The sequence below is a fragment of the Galeopterus variegatus genome, unplaced genomic scaffold (genome assembly GCF_000696425.1).
Source record: "Galeopterus variegatus unplaced genomic scaffold, G_variegatus-3.0.2 Scaffold2136, whole genome shotgun sequence".
NCBI classification, from domain to species: domain Eukaryota; kingdom Metazoa; phylum Chordata; class Mammalia; order Dermoptera; family Cynocephalidae; genus Galeopterus; species Galeopterus variegatus.
The window spans coordinates 65232-84714 of NW_007728247.1; the positions used below are offsets into that span (position 1 = coordinate 65232).

At 48.3% G+C, this 19483-nt stretch overlaps 1 protein-coding gene across 1 annotated transcript in view; it reads right to left on the reverse strand.

The window, feature by feature from the left end:
- SYN3 (synapsin III) overlaps positions 1-19483 on the reverse strand; it is a 138262-nt gene that overhangs the window by 7283 nt on the left and 111496 nt on the right. The window contains exons 5-8 of the mRNA XM_008580644.1: positions 16208-16282; positions 11919-12021; positions 3192-3326; positions 2248-2335 (exon numbers count right to left, since the gene is read on the reverse strand). Coding sequence (XP_008578866.1) covers positions 2248-2335; positions 3192-3326; positions 11919-12021; positions 16208-16282 — 401 coding nt within the window. The remainder of the gene's footprint in view (positions 1-2247; positions 2336-3191; positions 3327-11918; positions 12022-16207; positions 16283-19483) is intronic.

Genomic DNA, 19483 nt, shown 5'->3' on the forward strand with positions numbered 1-19483 from the left:
AATTTTTTTTTTTTTTTTTTTTTTTTTTTTTTTTTTTTGTCTTTTTTCCGTGTCCGGCAACGGATCGCAACCCTCAGTGTTGCCCCTGTACCGGACCGGGGACCGGCAACGGGATTGCAAACCTCGGTGTTGCTCCCGCACCTCGCTCAGCCAGTGAGCGGGAGCCGGTCTGTATGTGGGATCCGAACCCTCGGACGGGAGCGCCACCGCGCTTCCCAAGCGACGCACTATCCAGTGCGCCACCGGGCCGGCCCCTAGTTCTCTGTTTTAAAAGGGCTCTGTTCAAATGTGTTTTTAAAAAATCAGTCCTGGGGAAAAGGAGGAGGTAGGGCAGAGTACAGCCAGGAGCCCGGTAGGGCGATGAATAAGTAGTTTTTGAACATTTATAACTATGGAATTATTGCGAGGCAGGAGAGCAGTGAGGCTGCGTTAGTTAGAAAGGTTGTTAATAATAATCAAGAGCAACACGTATATTAGAATTATTACAAAGACATAAGTTATCAATAGTAAGAGTCACATAATATTCTTCATAGTAAGTTATCAGCAGTCAGAACTAACATCTTCTCAGCACAACCTCTGTCAGGCGCCTTGCTAGCTGCGTAACCTGCATTAGCTCATGGACAACTCCCCATCATTAAATGTGGCAGCTGTTATTTCCTCCTTAATCACTGAGAAAAACGGAGGCTCGGAGAAGTGATATAACTGGCCTAAGGCTGTGAAGGTACTGAGATTCAAACACCTGTATATCTGCCTGAAGAAGAATACTAATATTCATTTATACACAGTTGTATGCAATTATGCAGTTTCCATTTTCTTAAATACTTTCTGCTTTTCCAGGAAAAGAAGCATAGACAAGAAAGATGGATGGGCCACTTTATCTAAGACCTGTGGAAGAGGAAGCCATTTGGTACCCAAGGACAATTTTTTGCAAGGAGTAATTGCTTTAATAAAAGTGACTGGGAAGGTCACGATATGACAGTGATGCCTTCTTTCTGATAGGTTTTTAAGCAGATCCTTAAAAGATTGCAAGGGGGCTGGCTGGTTTGCTCAGTTGGTTAGAGCTCAGCCTTGTAACGCCAAGGTCAAGGATTTGGATCCCCATACTGGCCAGCTGCACCCCCCCAAAAAAAAACCCCCCCGAAAAAACTGCCTGCCCTGGCTTCTTGATGAAAAGCTGCGCTGACACTCCAAGCTGGTACTAGGGCAGCAAATGTGTCCAGAGAGCTTCGATTGCAAGAAAGGATACGGGGCAGGTTTTCCCCTGGCCTGCATTCGAGAATGCCAGAGCAGCTGACATTCCTTGAGAAAGTTACTTAGCTATTGCCATGATTTCTTTTCATCTTGTTGTCAGTAGTTTATCCATTCTCTAATAAATGGTGGCATTGATATAGAAATGCTAGAATATTTTTGAGGAAGAATTTCAGTTGACAAGGTTATATATAATATTCCATTTTTCTTTCTTTCTCACTCTAGCTAGTTGACTCACAGATCTATAGTCAGGTACTACTAGATGCTAGGAATAAACACTTTCTAGATCTTAAAAGATAGACTTATAAACCTGCCATTTTCTTGTGCCTCCTTGGGTTAAAGCCTCAACTCACACCTCTGTAAAAAGGAAATACAGTTGTCCCCTCTGTATCTGTGGTGCCACATCTGAGGATTCAACCAAGCATGGATTGAAACTATTCAAAAAATAAAAGATAATACAACAATAAAAAATAATACAAATTCAAAAAAGTACAGCATAACTACATAGCATTTACAATGCATTAGGTATTATAAGTAATCTAGAGAGGATTTAAAGTATATGGGAGGATGTGCATAGGTTATATACAAGTACTGTGCCATTTTATATCAAGGACTTGAGCATCTGCAGTTTTGCTAGCCTAGGGGGTCCTGGAACCAACTCCCCGTGGATACCGAGGGACGACTGTAGCGATGTTTTCACTGTAGAGCGGTGGGGAGGATAAAAATGAGATAATAGGCAAATTCCCTAGCACAGTGCCTAGCACATATTAGGTACTCATGAAATTTACTTTCTATTTCCCTCCCTCCTTTCCTGACTTTAAGGGGATAGCAAACCTCAAAGTCTCATTCATTCTGCATATGGAGTGAGTGAGTGAGCATATTCTGTGGATAAAGTATTGAGATGGATTTATCTAGAGTGCCTTCTGGAAATCACACGTGGGTCCCTCAGTGCATTTCAACATCCTCCCTGAGATGTTTGGTGGCTCAACTGGGTCATACCTTGTGGAGGTGGGCGTGGCTGGGGCTGTCCTAGCTGAGGCCCCAGCTGTGATTGCCCTGGGGATTTTGCTGATTTAGTCTGCTGAGCCTAGAGCAGGGGAAGAGAAAAGAAGCCTGTTGATATCATGACAGCCACTTACATCCTGGGTGGGAGGGCAGGATTTACAAAGATCTTTTATTATTGAGGTAAGACTCACATGGAGTAAAGTGCACAATTCTTAATTAAGTGCATGGCATACTGAAGTTTTACACATGTATGCATTGTTGTAACCACTGTCCAGATCAAGTCATAGAACTTCTCCTGTGGAGAAGGTTGTCCTGTGCTTCCTCCCAGCCAGCAACCCCCTCAAGGATAACCATTATTCTGATGTCTATTATAGATTAGTTTTTGCAGGGAAAGCAGGTTGGTGAGGGGAGAGGGGGAGGTTTTGAGCTAGCACATTCTTTGGAGAATGATCTGGTAATCCATGGTGGGGACTGTGGGAGGCAGGAGCTGTGTGGGAGCTTGACAAGCTTGGGGGATGGGGAAACGGAAGACACAATAGTCCCTATTGACTGGTGCCCTGGGAGCACACAAAAGCGTGTATGTACATGTGCTCCCGCACGCGCGCGCACACACACACCCTGCTCAGACCCAGGAATGGAAGGCATGGAGGGGACAACTGTCACTAATCTCTGCCTACAGATACCTAAAGGCCAGTTGAAACAAGAATTTTCACCCCAGGATGGTGGAGGGGGGAAGCGCCCTGGAGTCTCCTAAAATCACTCAGCAGCAGCAGGCTATAGAAGCTCTCCCATGCCCCACCTCTGTCCACACCACATTCCTTTCTCCCCAAGGTGGGTCCTTCCTGGGAGTATCTCCTTTGAATCCAGGGACTCCCCATTCCCAACCAGCCTGGCATTTCTCATGGCTACAAAGTCTCCTTTGCTTCCCAGGGTCTTACCCAAGGTCTCAGGGGCGAGGGCACTTTGCCCCCTGGCATTGGGAGTTGGCTCATTTTGGACACAACAAGGTCGGCTATCAGCTGTTTGTCCTCTTCCACGTGCTCTCCAATCAGGGGCATGGAGCTGTCCATTACCTGTGGGGAAGAAAGGAGGGCTGATGTGACAATGTCACATGAAGGCAGCGTGGCATTCTCTGGAAGGCAGAGATTGAAGTGTTGATGCTGCAAGCTAAGGAATGCCCCAAATTGGACAAACCACCAGAAGCTAGGAAGACACAAGGAAGGGTTCATCCGTACAGGTTTCATGGAGTGTAGACCTGACAACGAGAGGTTGAGTTTGGACTTCTAGTCTCTAGAACTGTGAGAGAATATACTCCGGTTTTTTAAGCCACCCAGTTTGTGGTACTTTGTTACAGAAGCCCTAGGAAATGAATGTAGACACTTTCTTATCTGTAGCACCTTGCACAGTACCTGCAATGAACAAATTTATGTTGAGTAGAATTATATTGAACTGAAAAGAAAAAAAAAGGAGGGATGGGGGTCCTCCATGTCAGGATAGCCTGGCAGTTGGGCAACACATCCCAGGAGCGCTGGCTCAGGACAGGAGTGACCACTAGATGGTGATGTCGTCCATGCAACCTCCCAGCTCAGTGCCTCCAACTGGGACTGGGCCCTGCTGAGACATCCATTTGCCTTCAGTTCAGCCTAAACCAACTCCTGGATTCAGTTCAATTCAGCCTACATTTGTTGGGCTGCAGCATTGTGACTGAGGGCCGGGAGCCTTTGCTGACCTTTTCTGCACTTTTCTTTGGGGAGCTAGATGGTCTCCACCCCCTCCTTTCCCACCCGGGCCCCCTCCCAGGGTTGGGGCTGGCCTCTTCTCCTTTGGCCAAAGGTCAAGGCTTTCCACGAAGCCAGAACCAGTGAAGGTGGGGGCTCCACGATGACAAAAAATTGACTTGGGCTGGAGTTGACCCCGGGTGCAGAAGGAAGAGGGAAGAGGAAGGGCCTGTTCTCCAGGGCCCTGGCAGGACACAGGTCTGGAATGAAACTTATTCCATAGGGAGCCAGGCTGTTCTCAAAGGAAGCAAAGTGCTTATATGGAAAGGAGGTCTGAGGGATCATATTTGCCCATTCTGCTCTCTTTCAGATGAAGAAACTGTGGCCCAGAGATAGGAAGGGACACAAGGTCACAGAGGCCAACGATCCAGGTGATTCCCCATGCACGGGCAGCGATAGAAGGTCTTGAAGTGGTGTCAGGCCTTGGCAGACAAAATAGCTGGGTTGTTTACCCTCTACTGTAGGAATCCAGCGACCTGTGTTCACCGCCCCCCTCCCCCACACCAAACTCACTGTCTTGTCTCCTCTTTTCCCAAGCTCTGGACTCACCAGTTTCTCTCTCTCCTCCAGGTCCTTATGCAGGTCATTTCCTCTGTCCCCCTCTCTACCCAGCTAATTCCTTCAGGGAACACCTAGCTAGCCCCTTCCTCCAGGAAGCCTTCTCTGATTGCTCAAGCTCTGATGAGCCACCTTGCATCTGTACGCCCACTGTCCTCACTTTGGTTGTCCCATTGGAGGACTTATCCCACAGTGCTGTCATCTCCTGTTTACTGTGTCTCTATAAGCGGACTGTGACCTCAAGGTCAGGGATAGGTCCTGTGTCCTGTTAAACAGGTATGCCTCCAATAAACACCTGTTGAGTGGAGGAATGAGAGGTCCTTGCAATAAGCCCTGCTCATAATGATAAGAATACTAATAAGTGCTATATTTTATTGAGCATTTACTATGTGCTACGTACTGTTCTAAACACCAGGGGTGAATGATCTCGCATAAATCTCAGAATAACTCTTTGAGGCAAGTACTATTATTATCCTCATAATGATGAGGAAACTGAAGGTCGAAGAAGTGACGAGTTCAAGGACACATTGCTAGTAGTCCTTGGTCTCTCCGTTTCATCAGGCCAATTCCCCCCAAGCACTGGAACAGCTCTATCTTGTAAGAACTGGGAAGGGGAAACCTGAGTTCCAGGCCAAGGTTCTGCTATGGACTTCCTTTGTGATCTTGGGCAAGTCACTTTTCCTACATGGGCCTATTTTTTTCTCAACTGTAAACTAAGGGGTTTGGCAGCTGCCAAGACCCTTCCAGCTGGGACTTTCAGGGGCTTGTGAGTCAAAAGCACCCACTGTGGTTAGGAAGCTGAAAAGCAAACTTGAGGATGTGAATATTGATTCTAGCAGGGCCTCAGATTGAGTTCCTTGTGGGTTGTGCTTGGGTCTGGGACATCCCAGGATCCCAGTCCCTCAGTCAACATTGTCTGAATCGAGTTGTAACTATGGAGTCTGTCCCACATGTACACAGGCTTCCTACACCTGGCCTGTCCTCTCTCCCCCTGACCCTGCTCACCTCTTTCTTCTCCAGTTTGTTTCCTACATTCCCTGCACTGGAAAACAGCCAACACAAGGAACCTGAGGTCAGAGAATTTTGGGATCCCCATGGCGGACACAGCCAAAGGAAGTGGACACTCTGGTCTCCCCAGAGAAACATTTTTCCAGTGAGCAATGTCATTCCCTGGACAGGTCAGAGAAGACAAGTACAAGGGTTTTTCCCCTGAGTATTTCACTGCAAGGATCTTCACCCAACATTTTACACAAATTTTCTATTCTTACCACAGGGGTGGCTGAACAAACCGGTATTTTTGGATCTCTTCTGCCTTTTTTTCCCTTACTGGGGAAGAAAAATACCTTTTACATTCCTGGTAACAAGTTCCTCATCTCCTCCAACCCCACCCCAAATTAAAAAGCAAGAGAAACAACTCTATAATGTTTGTGAGAGAAAAAAAAAATCTGCAAAGGCATCTTTTTTTTTTTCTGCAACATTTTGGAGAAGTTATTTTCTTGTTTTTTGAAGTCCCAGCCCACAACTTCCCCTTATTATTATTTTTTATCTGAAAAGGCATCTTTTTTTTTTTTTTCTGCAACATTTTGGAGAAGTTATTTTCTTGTTTTTTGAAGTCCCAGCCCACAACTTTCCCTTATTATTATTTTTTAAATGTGAAAGGTCTTTCACCCCCGACTCTTTGAATGTGTGGAGGCTGGAAGCCCAGGCCCACGGGCACAGATTTTTTCTTACTAAGAATAAAAATTGAGGAAGCTCAGAGGCAGGAGCTCATGGGGGCAGAGATCATGCTAGTGCGGGGGACGGGGGCGCCTCATGGGGTGGGGAGTCCAGGAGTCCCTCATCTGTGGATTGCTGGCCACCTCTCTGGAATAGAAGCTCCAGGAGGCAGGGTCCTTGCTGGCATGTTCACTGCTCTATCATGTCCACCTTGGGGTCTGGCGCTCAGAGTAGTGGCTCAATAGTGAATAAATGAATGAGTGCGTGTGTGCCAAAGCTGTGTTCCTATCTGGTGGTCCCTGTGAGGGGAAGCAGGGCAGGAGGGCCAGGTGGGGTCTCAGGAGCTGCAGTGCCCAGGCAGGAAGGCCCTTTCCTCACCCCTGATCAGAAGCTCCCAGCGCATCCCCAGGAAGGTAGGCACTGCCTCCTCCAAGCAGTGATTGTGCAGGTCAGCATTTCTGTTCCCAGCTCCTTCAATGTCTCCTTTGAGAAGGGGCTACTTGGGGGTTTTAGGTATGGTGGCGGCCAGAGGGAAAGCGATTCCTGGACTTGAGAGGAGAGCTGTTTTCCAGATCAGGACTGGATCTGCAAATACTAGATGCAACTCATCTCGTGGAGCTTCCTGGCCTTTCTGGGGAGGGTAGAGAGACTGTATCCATTGTGGACTCCACTACCCCCTCCAAGGCAGGCACTCCCTGGGCACGGGTATGGAATGCCTCCTCCCATGGCTGGGCTTCCACCCATTGAGTCACCTAGTCCCGCTGCACTGTGGGTCCCTGGGGAGTGGGCCAGACACGAGGGACTGGAGGCCTGGCTGGCTCTTGTGGTCACCCCAGCCATGTGCTTCCCATTAGCTGCCCACACCCCGAGGAGGGGCAGTGGCAGGGCCATCCGTCACGTGTCTTGGCCTTGTGTCAGCACCACCCCTCCACTGTGGTTTGAGGAGAAGGCCATGGAAAGAGAGAGCCGAAGGGGCACTGGGGTGTGAGCATGGAGATGTGAAGTTGGGGAGAGGAGGGAGAACTTGGAGGCCAGAGGGGTGTTTTAAAGGGAAAGCAGAGGAGAGCCATGAGGTGTTACAGTGAGAAACAGGCAAGGGGAATTGAGGAGGGCTCAGGAGGGTTGTGGGAGCCTGAGAGACTGGGGGAGTCATGGAAGAGAGAGGTGGATTGACTCCTGGACAGAGTGAAGCATGGAGAGGAGATGCTGTGGATTGAATGTTCCCGCAAATTCATTGAAGCTTCAATTGTGTCCCTCAAAGTTCCAGGTAATGGAAACTTGGCCCCTGTATTAGTCCATTTCTGTTGTTTATAACAAAATACCTGGAACTGAGTAATTTGTAAGGGAATGAAACTTATTGCTTAGAGTTTCAGAAGCTGGGAAGTCCACAGTCCAGGAAACACAGCTGGTGAAGGCCTTGGTGGTGGTGACAGTGACCCAGGGATCTTGCATAGCAAAAAATGGTGGAGCAGAGAGAGAGACTAACCCCTCATGTGCTCTTCTTTTAAAGCCCTCAGAACCATGCCCTTAACCACCATTATTAATCCATTCACTATAGCATGGTCCTATAATCTAATCACCTCTTCAAGATCCCACCTTTCAATTGCCATAATAGGATTTCCTAACCTCCCAACAGTCACAGTGGAGGTCAAGTTTCTTTTTTTTTTTATATACTACTTTTATTTTATTTATTATTATTATTATTTTTTATTGTCTTTTTCGTGACCAGTAAGGGGATCGCAACCCTTGGTGTGGTGTCGCCCACACCGCGCTCAGCCAGTGAGTGCACGGGCCATTCCTATATAGGATCCGAACCCGCGGCGGGAGCGTCGCTGCGCTCCCAGCACCTCACTCTCCCAAGTGCGCCACGGACTCGGCCCTGGAGGTCAAGTTTCTAATGCACAAAATTTGGGGACACAATTCAAGCTTCAATGAGTTTGGGGGGTCACCAAATCCACTACAGCCCCCTCTGTGACATTGTTGAGAGAGTGGGGAATTCTATTGTGATGATTGAAAGGGGGGCCTTGAAGAGGTGGTTAGACTGTAGGACCACGCCTACAGTGGATCAGGAGCCTGGTACTGGGGGCTTTAAAAGGAGAGCACGTGAGAATCTCTTTCTCTGCTCCACTATTTCTGCCATTTGAGACCCCTGGGTCACTGTCACCACCACCAGATGTGTTCCCTGGACTTTGGGCTTCCCAGTCTCAGAAACTGTAAGCATATGTTTTGTTTTCTTCCAAATTACACAGTTCCAGGTATTTTGTTATAAGCAACTGAAACAGACTAATATTGGTACCAGGGAAGTGGGGTGTTGCTTATAACTGATACCTGAAAATGTGGAAGTGGCTTTGGAACTGGGTAATGGACAAAGGCTGGAGGAATTTGGAGGAACAGGCTAGAAAAAGCCTAACTAGTGGGAGTTTAAAACACAAGAAAACCAGGGAAAGCTTGGAACTTCTTAGAGAGTGGTTAAATGGTGGTGACCAGAATGCTGATAGAAATATGGACAGTAAAGGCCATTCTGAGAAGATCTCAGATGTAGATGAGAGAGGACTTACTGGAAACTAGGCAAAGATCACCCTTGCTATGAACTGGCAAGGAACTTAGCTGCATTCTGTTCATGCCCAAAAGCTTTATGGAATGTGGTACTTCAAGGCTTTGACACAGGGTATTTGGTGGAAGAAATTTCTAAGCAGCAAAACAGTCAGGAAGCTGCATGGCTACTTGCAACAGCTTGTGCTGAGTGGCACAAAATGCAGCAAAAGCATGACATAAAGCCAGAATTTATAATTAAAAGGGAAGCACAATGTAAAGATTTGGAAAATTTGATTATTAATCGTCTTGGAGTATTTTATAATATCTATAGTAATGATAACATTATTAAAATTCTTAGAAAGCTCATTTTGTTATGAAAACCACAAATTATGTAAAGGAGATACTCATGTGATAGAATAAGAAATAATTTAAATGTTATGCAACTTAAATTGCAATGTTGATGAAAAACTAAGATTCTTAATTGCTTTTATGACCAGATAAAGCACATCATTAACATGGAAGCCATTTATGGCTGATTATATTTTCATGCAAAACCTGTAATATTTGTAGGTAACAGAAGAAGAAATATGCCACTTCAAAATGTTCATCTTTTCTCATTTTGAAACCTGATGTGACACTTATAATGTTCTACTTAAGTGTATTCTATACTATAATATAAATTTTATAGACTTAATTCACAATGATGAAGAACTGCTTTTCTTTTAAATCATGATTTTTAAATGAGTGTCTTAGGTTAGTTATTTTAATTTAGGAAAAAGAAACAATTTGATTTCTAAAAAAAATGACTTGAAAAATATGCAGCCTGGCCATGTGGTAGAGAAGCAGAGAGCATTTTTAGAAGAAAAATCCAATGGTGCTAAGATTAGTACAAAGGAAAGAGGCTATCAAGAGAAGGGGGCAAGGCCCTGAAGGCATTGCACAAGCCTCTGAGGCCAGCCCTTCCATTACGGGCCCAGAGGCCTAGGGAGACAGAATGTTCTAAGGCATGAGGCACCTTCCACTGGCTTGCTGCCCAGGGCCACCTTGGGGTGCTGCTTCCACCAACAACATTCTAGCAGCTGCGTTTGCTGCTCTAGCTGTGGCTAAATTGGCCCCAGGTGTGGCTGGATCCACAGCTTTGAGAAATACAAGCTGGAAGCCTTGGCAGTGTCCATGTGGTGTTAAGTTTGCAGGCTTACAGAATGCCAGAGCTGTGGAGGCTTGGGAGCCTCCACCTTGATTTCAAAGGATGTATGGAAAAGCCTGGGGGCTCAGGAAGAGATCTGTCACAGGGGCGGAGTCACCGCATAGAGCCTTTGCTAGAACAATACCAAGAGGAAATGTGGGGTCAGAGTTGTAGCAGAAAAATCCCACCAAGGCCATGCCTAGTAGAGCCATGGGAACAGGACTGCCCTGAAGACCCCAGATCTATAGAGCTACCAGCATGCAACAGCAGCCTGGGAGAGCTGAAGCATAGCCTCAGACTAGGGAAGCCATAGGATCAGAGATGCCCCAGGACTTGAGTACCCAAACCCTGCACCAGTGCACAGAGGACATTGAACATGAAGTCAAGGTACATGATTTGCCACCTTTAAGATTTAATGCTTGCTCTGCTGGGTTTCGGAATTGTTTAAGACCTGTTACCCCTTTCTTTTGGCCTATTTCTCCCCTTTTGATTGGGAAATTGTACCCTATGCTTGCCCCTCCACTGTTTCTTGGCATTGTGTAATTTGTTTTGATTTCACAGATGGGACTTTGGACATCGGACCTTTTGAGTTGAAACAAGTCAAGACTTTGGGGATGGAATGAATATATTTGTATGTGAAAAGGACATAAGTTTTGGGGGGCCAGGGGTGGAATGCTGTGGATTGAATGTCCCCCACCAAACTCATTGACACTTAAATTGTGTCCCCCAAAGTTCCAGGTATTGGAAACTTGGCCCCCACTGTGACAGTGTCGAGAGAGTGGGAAGTCCTATTGTGATGACTGAAAGGTGGAGCTCTGAAGAGGTGATTAGATTGTGGGACCATGCTGTAGTGAATGGATTAATAATGGCAGTCAGGGGAGTGGTTCTGGGGACTTTAAAATGAGAGCATGTGAGAGACTCTCTCTCTCTTCTTCACCATTTCTGCCATGTGAGACCCCTGGGTCACTGTCACCACCACCAGATGTGTTCCCTGGACTGTGGACTTCCCAGCCTCAGAAACTGTAAGCAACAAATTTTGTTTTCTTACAAATCACCCAGTTCCAAGTATTTTGTTATAAGCCACAGAAACAGACGAATATAGGAGGCTTGTGGAGGATGAGAGACATGGGATCATGGAGGAAGGAGGGGGATTGTGGGATAGAGGAAATCATGGAGAAGACGCTGGGGGAGAGGAGGTTGTGGGAGCACGAGGGACATAGCGAGTCATGGAGAGAGCGGGATTTGGAGAAGTGTGGGCTGCAGGAGGGTCTTGAGAGAGATTCTGGGACCCACAGCCTGTGTGAGCCTCTCTCCTACAATGATATTTCCCTGCATCTTTCCCTTCAATAACACCTCTGAACAGCTGTCCCCCTTTCGAACCTTTGGCATCCTGCCATTCCATGTTTATCAGCCTTCATCTCTGCCAGCCTGCAAACCCCACATCTATTGTGTTCCAGGCTCTATCTCCAGAGCCCCACCCATGTGTCCAAGTTTGTCGAATGAACAAATGATGGAATCTCTGCAGGGTGACAATGGAAGTACAGCCATATTACACACTTGGACACTGAGGAGATGGAAGAGGTCCAAGAGGACAGAATCTTGCTGACTTCTGGCCTGATGCTCTTCCCTTACCCTCTGGCCCACAGCTTGGGGCATGTTGTAAAGCCTCACATCCTGAGCTCAGAGCCCCTGGGTGCTCAGAGCCCCTGGGCAGGGTGAGGAGGTACACGAGGGCAGTGGGGGGAAGCCTCCAGGAGCCTTTCACTGAGGCCTGACTGCATGTGCCCAGGCCAGGAGCAGGACCCATGCTGGACAGCATGCTTGGCCTCCCTCCCTCTGGCACACCTGCCGGGGCTGCCCGGGCAGAGAGGACCTGTTGCTTCATCCCTCACCTCAATGATGTAGTCTCTGCCATCCTTGCTGTGGACAGCCTTGACAGCACAGATGTCCAGGCCGCCAAACATTTCTGAGCAGCTGTCCACCCACAGCCTGTACCTGTGGGGATGGACAGAAAGATAGTGAGCATGGTGGGGGGGGGAGGAGCAGGGAGAGGGGGATGAGGGAGAGAGGGACTGAGGCAGAAAGACAAACAGGCATAAGAGATGTGACACATGTGGCTCCCAGACAGAGATGGGGAGAGTCAGAGATATAGAGAGACAGTGAGGGAGAGACAGAGAGAACATGAGAGAGCTAGGAAGGAAGAGAGAGAGGAAGGGCAATTGGGAGAAAGGATGAGAGTTGGGAGAGATCTCAGAGACCCCGCCCCACCCCTGCCCCACACCCAGGACCTTGCTGGCTCCACAGCAGTGGGGAGCTTGCCCTGTCCCCATCCAGAGCCCTCCCCTGCGGTCCTTTTCCCTTGGGAAAGCTTCTTGAAGGACTCCAGAAATCCCTCCTAGGCCGCCCTCCCAGCCCCAGAGCCTCAGCCAGACAAGAGCCCATGGGGGACAAAGGGTGCATTCTCCCTGAGCGTGGGGCTGGCTGGGGCATGCGGGCAGGGGAGCCTGGCAGGGTGCACCCGCCTGGCCCAGGGGCCTAGCCCTCTGGACCCGCTGCTTTTTTTCCCTTTCCAGCCACTTGATGGTTGCAAGGCCAGTTTGCTTTGCTGGGGACAGATCTCAGCCCTGGACTTTGGCCCTGCAACAAAGGGGGTAGTTGTATCTGGAGAAATCTTCCCGGCTTGCACTTGGCTCCCCTTGTGGGCTGAATTTGGGAGTCACAGGGGACTTTGTGTCAACATTCTTGCTTCTCTCCCCACTCTCCAGGGTCACATGGGGCACTGCTCTCAGATCTATTTGTGTCTCAGAGCCATAAGGCCTGGAATGAGGAGAGATCATGACTGAAGTGCTCTCAGAACCCCCTCTGTCATCTTATCCACCAATGCCCTCTGAGGCCCAGAGAGGGAGGGTGGCTTGCCAGGTCATACAGCAAGATAGGAGTAGAGCCAGGATTACCTGTGTGTCCTGGCTCCTAGTCCTGTTCTCTCATTCAGCTGTAGCAAGGAGCATGTGAGATCACAGAAACAAACGGAAGGATGGAAACTCAGCCATTGAGCTCCTACTATGTGCCAGGCATTCTGTGCCTGGAGGATTGACTTCTCATTCTCTCTAATCCCACCACAACTCTATCAGAAAGATTTTAACCTATTTTACTGATGAAGAAATTGAGGCTCGAAGAGATTAATAAGTGACTGTGTGGCTTCCAAATTCAGATCCTGTCTAATTCCAGATTCCGAGGCAGCCAGCCATCCTTCCCCTCAATCTGAGCTCCTCATGACCTGTCCATTATCACTTAGCATGGGAGACCGGGGATGGGTTCTTCCTATTAATTCCTCAATAATTTGGGAAGAGTCTCTCCCTCTTGCAGCCTCAGTTTCCTTATCTGTGAAATGGGAAGGCCTCGATGTGATTTTGGTTGTGCATTGGAACCACCAGGAGAGTTAAATAAACAAACACACAAATAAAAACATCACCCCTTGGGGATGACGTTTGGTCCTTGGAGCTCAGGAGTCCTCTGGGCTCTCTGGTCAGGGTCCCTGTATTAGGTAGCAGTGGCTGACTCATGGGGCACCACAGGCTAGGGAGAGCTGCGCTCTGGGATACCCCCATAAATCAGGTTTCTTCTCGACAGAAGGTAGAAGTCTGGAGCTAGGCCCAGAGGCAACTGGTTCCCAGAGGCTGTTTTCAAATGATGACTTCTGGGTCACCTATTGGCTCCACCCCATGGGGCACAGGCTGCCCAAGGCTAAGGAAGGGACTTCAAGGATAGAGCAGTGTGGGAGAGGCTGGAGAACATGGGGTCCCCACTCCCCTCCAGCCAGGTGGGACTAGCACCGACCAAGCTACATCTTTGGTTTTGCCCAGGAGTCAGGCTACCTGGCAAGCAGGTGAGCCAGGTGGAGGGAGGGGTCAGGGCCTTTTTATGGGTGCCCAGGAGTTTTCCCCTGTGGGGATGGGATTGGGGAGCTTTTCCTGGACCCTGGAGTACTGCCCATGACTGCATGAGGGAAAGTGAATTTCAGGCCTGAGCAGATCCACTCCCATGGTAGGTTCCTGCAGGGATGGCCCATGTGGCCTGGGACTCAGCAGAGCCAGGAAGATGGTGGCCTGCTGTGGGTATCTGTGAACAGCTTGGGAGGCACTGGGAAAGGCTAGGCCCACATTCTGGAAAGGCCATGGAGTAGAGGGCCATGATTGTCCCATGAACACCCACTGGGGGAGGGATGTGACTGCCTCAGAACATATGATTCAGTTGGGCCAGGGGATGAGCATGACCTCCATGAGACTAGTTAGCACAGGTGGATTCCCAGATTGAAGGCAGCAGCTGCCACGTGGGGTGGATGGGAAGGGAGGGTGCTCTCCCCTGCCATGGACTGGTGCTACTTTAGGTACTGCACATCCCTCTCTCATTCGGTCCTAACAATGGCACTCTGACGTGGGCAATATTGCCTTCATTTACAGTTGAAGAAGTTCAGAAGTGTTGGTTAATTTATCCCAGGTCACAGAGCTAGGAAAGGTTGGGGCCCCTCACTTTTGTTCATGCTGCTTCCTGAGCTTAGAGCCCTGGAATGGGAAGGTCCATGAGGGCAGGGACTATGTCCATCTTGTTTCCCACCATTTCCCCAGGGTCTAAGTCAATAACTGGCTCCCAATTGGTGCCAAACAGTTGACAGAGATAAATGCCAGCTCCTTCCAACTCCCACTCATTCTTTAAGATGTGATTCTGGCACCACTTCCTTCAGGAAGCTTTCCCTGACCTCTCCCCTCCCTAGTCTGCATTGGGTACCCCTCTCTGTGCCCCCACAGCAAGTGCCCGGGGCTCACTCCCCTGACATTACCACACTACGCTGTAATCGTCTGTCTCCCTCGTTAGCTGGGGAGCTGGGCGTGGAGTCTGTTGTTTCAGTCTGCACAGCATTTATTTCTCCTCCTACTAAAGACTTCCTGATATTCCTTAGCGTTATGTCCCTTCCTGAGTCTTGCTTGGTCATTGCTGCTCTGGAGGGGTGGTCCCACTCCAATATCTGGGGTTGGACATCTGTCATGGGCCTACCCGATCACAGCATTGGATAGTGATTGGTTCATAGTGATTGGTTCATGTGACCTACACGAGGGCCAATCAGTAACTAGGGCTCAATTCCAGGCTTTGGTTCAGATGGTAGAAGAGAGACATTTTCTTTCTGCTGGACCTGACACAGTGAGTATGTAAGCCTGGAGCCACCATGGGCCACCATGTGAGGAAGCCTGGCAGTATGAAGCCAGCACAGAACAGCTGACCTGAGGTGGGTAGAGAGGAGTCCTAAAGCCTTAGCTGATGCTGTACCTCTAGAGTTCTCAGCGACACGAGCCAGTAAATCCCCCTTTTTGCATAAACCAATTTTATTTGTGTTCTCACACTTGCAACTGATACAGAGTTCTTAGGGGGAAGGATTAAATCTTTTCATCCTTTAGTGCTCAGCACAGCATGGGATACAGTTGGTACTCAATAAATGTTTACTGAACAGAGCTTTCCGACCCCAAAGCCATGCTCTGTCCACTACTGTGGCATGCTTGCAAGCAGAGTTCACTGGGCATGCAGGAAAGAATGTGCATGTGTGGCCGGTCCTGAGGGCAGGTGGCCCGGCCCTTCTTCAAGTGAGGAAGGCACACAGTGGTGTTTAAAGGGAGAAAGACTTGAGGGGCCCTCAGCCAGATTGTACCTTTGAACCATTCATGATTCATGGGAAATCAACCCCTCCCTATTCATACTGAGACAGAAGTAAGTCTGAGGGAGGAGTGGATTCTCCAATACCCTGGTGCAAGGACGCTTCCTTGCTGCTGCTGTCAGTACAGGAGGGGCTGGGAAGGGCTCCCACCACGCTTCCCAGAGCAGCTGGGCAGGGCTGGGAGATGGAGTCAAGACATCAGGGTGCTACACTCTGCTCTGTCATTAATCAGCTTTGTGAAACCAGACAAATCCCTTCCCCTCTCTTAACTTTCTTCTCCCATCTGTAAAATGGGGTTATTTTAATACCTTCCCTGTGGGTTGTTGTGGGCAGTAAAGGTGATCATGCCTATAAGAGTGCTCTGTGGGTGGCAAGGCACTGGACAGAGGGCGAGGTGGCATTCTTTATGGGGCTCCTTGCTGTCTCCATCCCCCAGCTCCCATGGCTGGTACCTCTCCCTCCCTCTCTGTATCTTACCTCTCTGTCATGGCCACCTGCTCCAGCATGGCAGAGCCTGTGTTGGCCTTCCAGTTCCCAGAGATGGAGGTTCTCCTGCATCAGAACAAAAAAACACACTGAGGACATTAGGGACCCTGTCACCAATTTCCTTTCCTTCTTTGCTTTGGCTGTTAGGAGGCTCTGGTTCAAATATTTGGCTCACATTATGGTGTGTATTCTTTGGTACACACCCTGTCCGCAGCGTTATTTTCCTGTTTTTATTTCCCTTCATGCTGATTGCTTATTTATTTGTTGGATCTTACTTATTGTTTTCTAAGCCACCTTTGAAATTTAAAGGTTAGATTTTAAAAATCCCTACACTGTTAGATGAAATCCCCAAACGTTGACCTCCTGTTTATGAGGAGAACTAGAGCAGTGTAGCCCCTGGTGGTTCTGAAATTTTTCGAGGGCCCCAATATGTAGGAAAAATCATCCTTAGAGAGAAGCGATTACTTTTCCACCGTGAAGAGTGGGAAGGCTCTGGGCTCTGCCTGCCTCACCACTTTTCCCTGTTCCCTTGCCTTTTCTGCTCTAGCCACAACTGACCTCCCTTCCAGTGCTCTGCTGCCCACAGCTCTTTCCCTATGTTGCAGCCTCTTCTCTTTGTCCCCTACTGTCTTTGTCTCTTCGAATCCTCCTCATCCTTCAGGTTTCATGTGAAGTGTGACTTCCTGACAGTCCACCTTTCCCAACAAGAATAGACCGCCCTGCGTGACACCGACACTAATGATCAGTCATGCTCATCTCACTTGTCATTACAAGGACTGCTTTAGTGTCCTGTCTTCCCTGATGGAAGGGAAGCCCTGAGGGTGGGAGACATGTTTTATATCATGCCCTGTACCCCCAGCGTCCACTGGGACCCGGCATGCAGTAGGTGCCCAGTAGCTATCTAGTGGGTAAGGGGCTGTATATGCTGGGGGAGAACCCAGACAAACTGTCTATCACCAATGGCACATCTGGACTCAGGAAAGACTGAATTGACATAAAAATATGTCCTTCTTTTTTTTTTTTTTTACCTTTTTGTCTTTTTTACTGACCGGTAATGGGATCACAACCCTCGGTGTCATGCCCATACCGGGGACCGGCAACGGGATCGCAACCCTCGGTGTTGCGCCCGCACTGCGCTCAGCCAGTGAGCGGGAACCGGTCTCCACATGGGATCCAAACCCTTGGCGGGAGCGCCGCCGTGCTCCCAAGCGGCGCACTCTCCAGTGCGCCACCGGGCCAGCCCAAAAATATGTCCTTCTAAAATAGAAATCAAATGTGTAAATGCTGATAGTAGATGGTGGCCAATAGGAGCCATAGATACTAATGCGTGCAGCACCATTGATAAGCTCAATGTCAGTTTAGTTTAGTCTGGTTCACCTCAACTTAGTTCAATTCAATTTGGCAAACACTTCACAGGCCACCCTATATCCTAGGTACAAGACTAGTCTGAGAATGAGACCTCAGGCTGCTCACTACCTAGAAGGGTGGACTAGCCTAAAACCAGAGTATACGCGTGGTAGGCTTAGCAATAAACATAGAAGTGGAGCACTCCAGGGAAGTGAAGGAGAGACCAAAGTCACTTAATGTGACCCCAGAAGGTAGCCATTGAGATGTGCCTTGGAGAATGAGTAGAATTTGGCATAGTGGGATATTTATGGTGGTAAGAGGAGGTAAGAACTAACTAGAATCAGACAGATGTAAGTTTGAATCATGGTTCCAGCATTTTCTGGCTATATAACCATGGGCAACGTTTCTGAGTCTTTATTTCTTCATTGGTAAATGGGAATAATTATAGTACCATCTTTATAGAACATTGTGTGTATTAAAGATAATATGCACATAAATCTCCTAGCACAATGGGTGCTACTATTATTTTCAGGAGGTGGAGACAAGAAAATAAGGCATTCCAAGGGCAGAAGCAGCAGGAACACAAGCCAGGCTGCTTTCCTTCCAAGAGGGTAATGATAGTGAGAGCTGGTATGTAATGAGTGCGTCCTATGTCTGAGACAAGGCTCTAAGGGCTTTGTCAGTTACTGGCTCGCTTCAGCCTCACAAAACCTGAGACAGGCATTGTTATTATTATAGCTACTCAATGGACACAAAGAATGATTGTGTATTGTAATGATGAATAAGCTAACTATACTGATCTAACCATCACACGTTCTACACAATTATTAAAAATCAACGTTGTATCCCACATGTATGTATATAATAAAAAAAAATAGAAGTTGTATTACAGCTACTGATGTGGATTGAATGCTCCTCCCCCCCCAAAACTCAGTGAAGCTTGACCTCCATTGTAACAGTGTTAAGAGGGTGGGAAATCTAATTATGGTATTTGGAAGGAGGGGCCTTTAAGAGGTGACTGGATCTGAGGGCTGTGACCTAGTGAATGGATTGATCCATTCATGGAATAATGAGTTGATGATTTAATGGGTGGTCATGCACATGGTTCTGATGGCTTTATAAGAGGTGAGCAGGTTAGCTCTTTTGCTCAGCCCATTCTCACCATGTGACATCCTGGTAGCTATGGGACCCTGTGGAGAGTTCCCACCAAGAAGGCGGCTCTCGCCAGATGTTTCCCCTGGATCGTGGACTTCCCAGCCCCCCAAACTGTGGAAAAGTAAGCCTCTTTTCTTTATATGTTACCCAGTTTCAGGCATTTTGTTATAAACAACAGAAATGTAATAATACAGCTACCAAATCACGTCTGACAACCCACGCTCTTAACCATGACTTCCCATGGCAGATCCCACTGAGCTCACCACAGGTGTCGGGAAAGGGGTTGGTTGGCCCAAATGTGTGTGACGCAGCCACTGGAAAGTAGAATGGAATGTAGATTGTGACAAAAGCATCTACCTTTATTACAAATTGTCTTAGTTCATTCAGGCTGCCATAACAAAATACCATAGACTGGGTGGCTTATAAACAACAGAAATTTATCTCTCATGGCTGGGAAGTCCAACATCAAGGTAGTGGCAGATTCGGTGTCTGGTGAAGGCCTTCTGGTTCACAGGTGGCACCTTCTAGCTATGTCCTCATGTGGTAGAAGGAGCTATCTATCTCTGGGGCTTCTTTTGTAAGAATACTAATTCCAGGGGCCGGCCCCGTGGAGCACTGCTACAGTGCGCCGCTTGGGAGTGTGGTGGCGCTCCCGCCGAGGGTTCGGATCCCACATACAGACCGGCCGCTCACTGGCTGAGCGAGGTGCGGGCGCAACACTGAGGGTTGCGATCCGTTGCTGGTCACGAAAAAAGACAAAAAAAA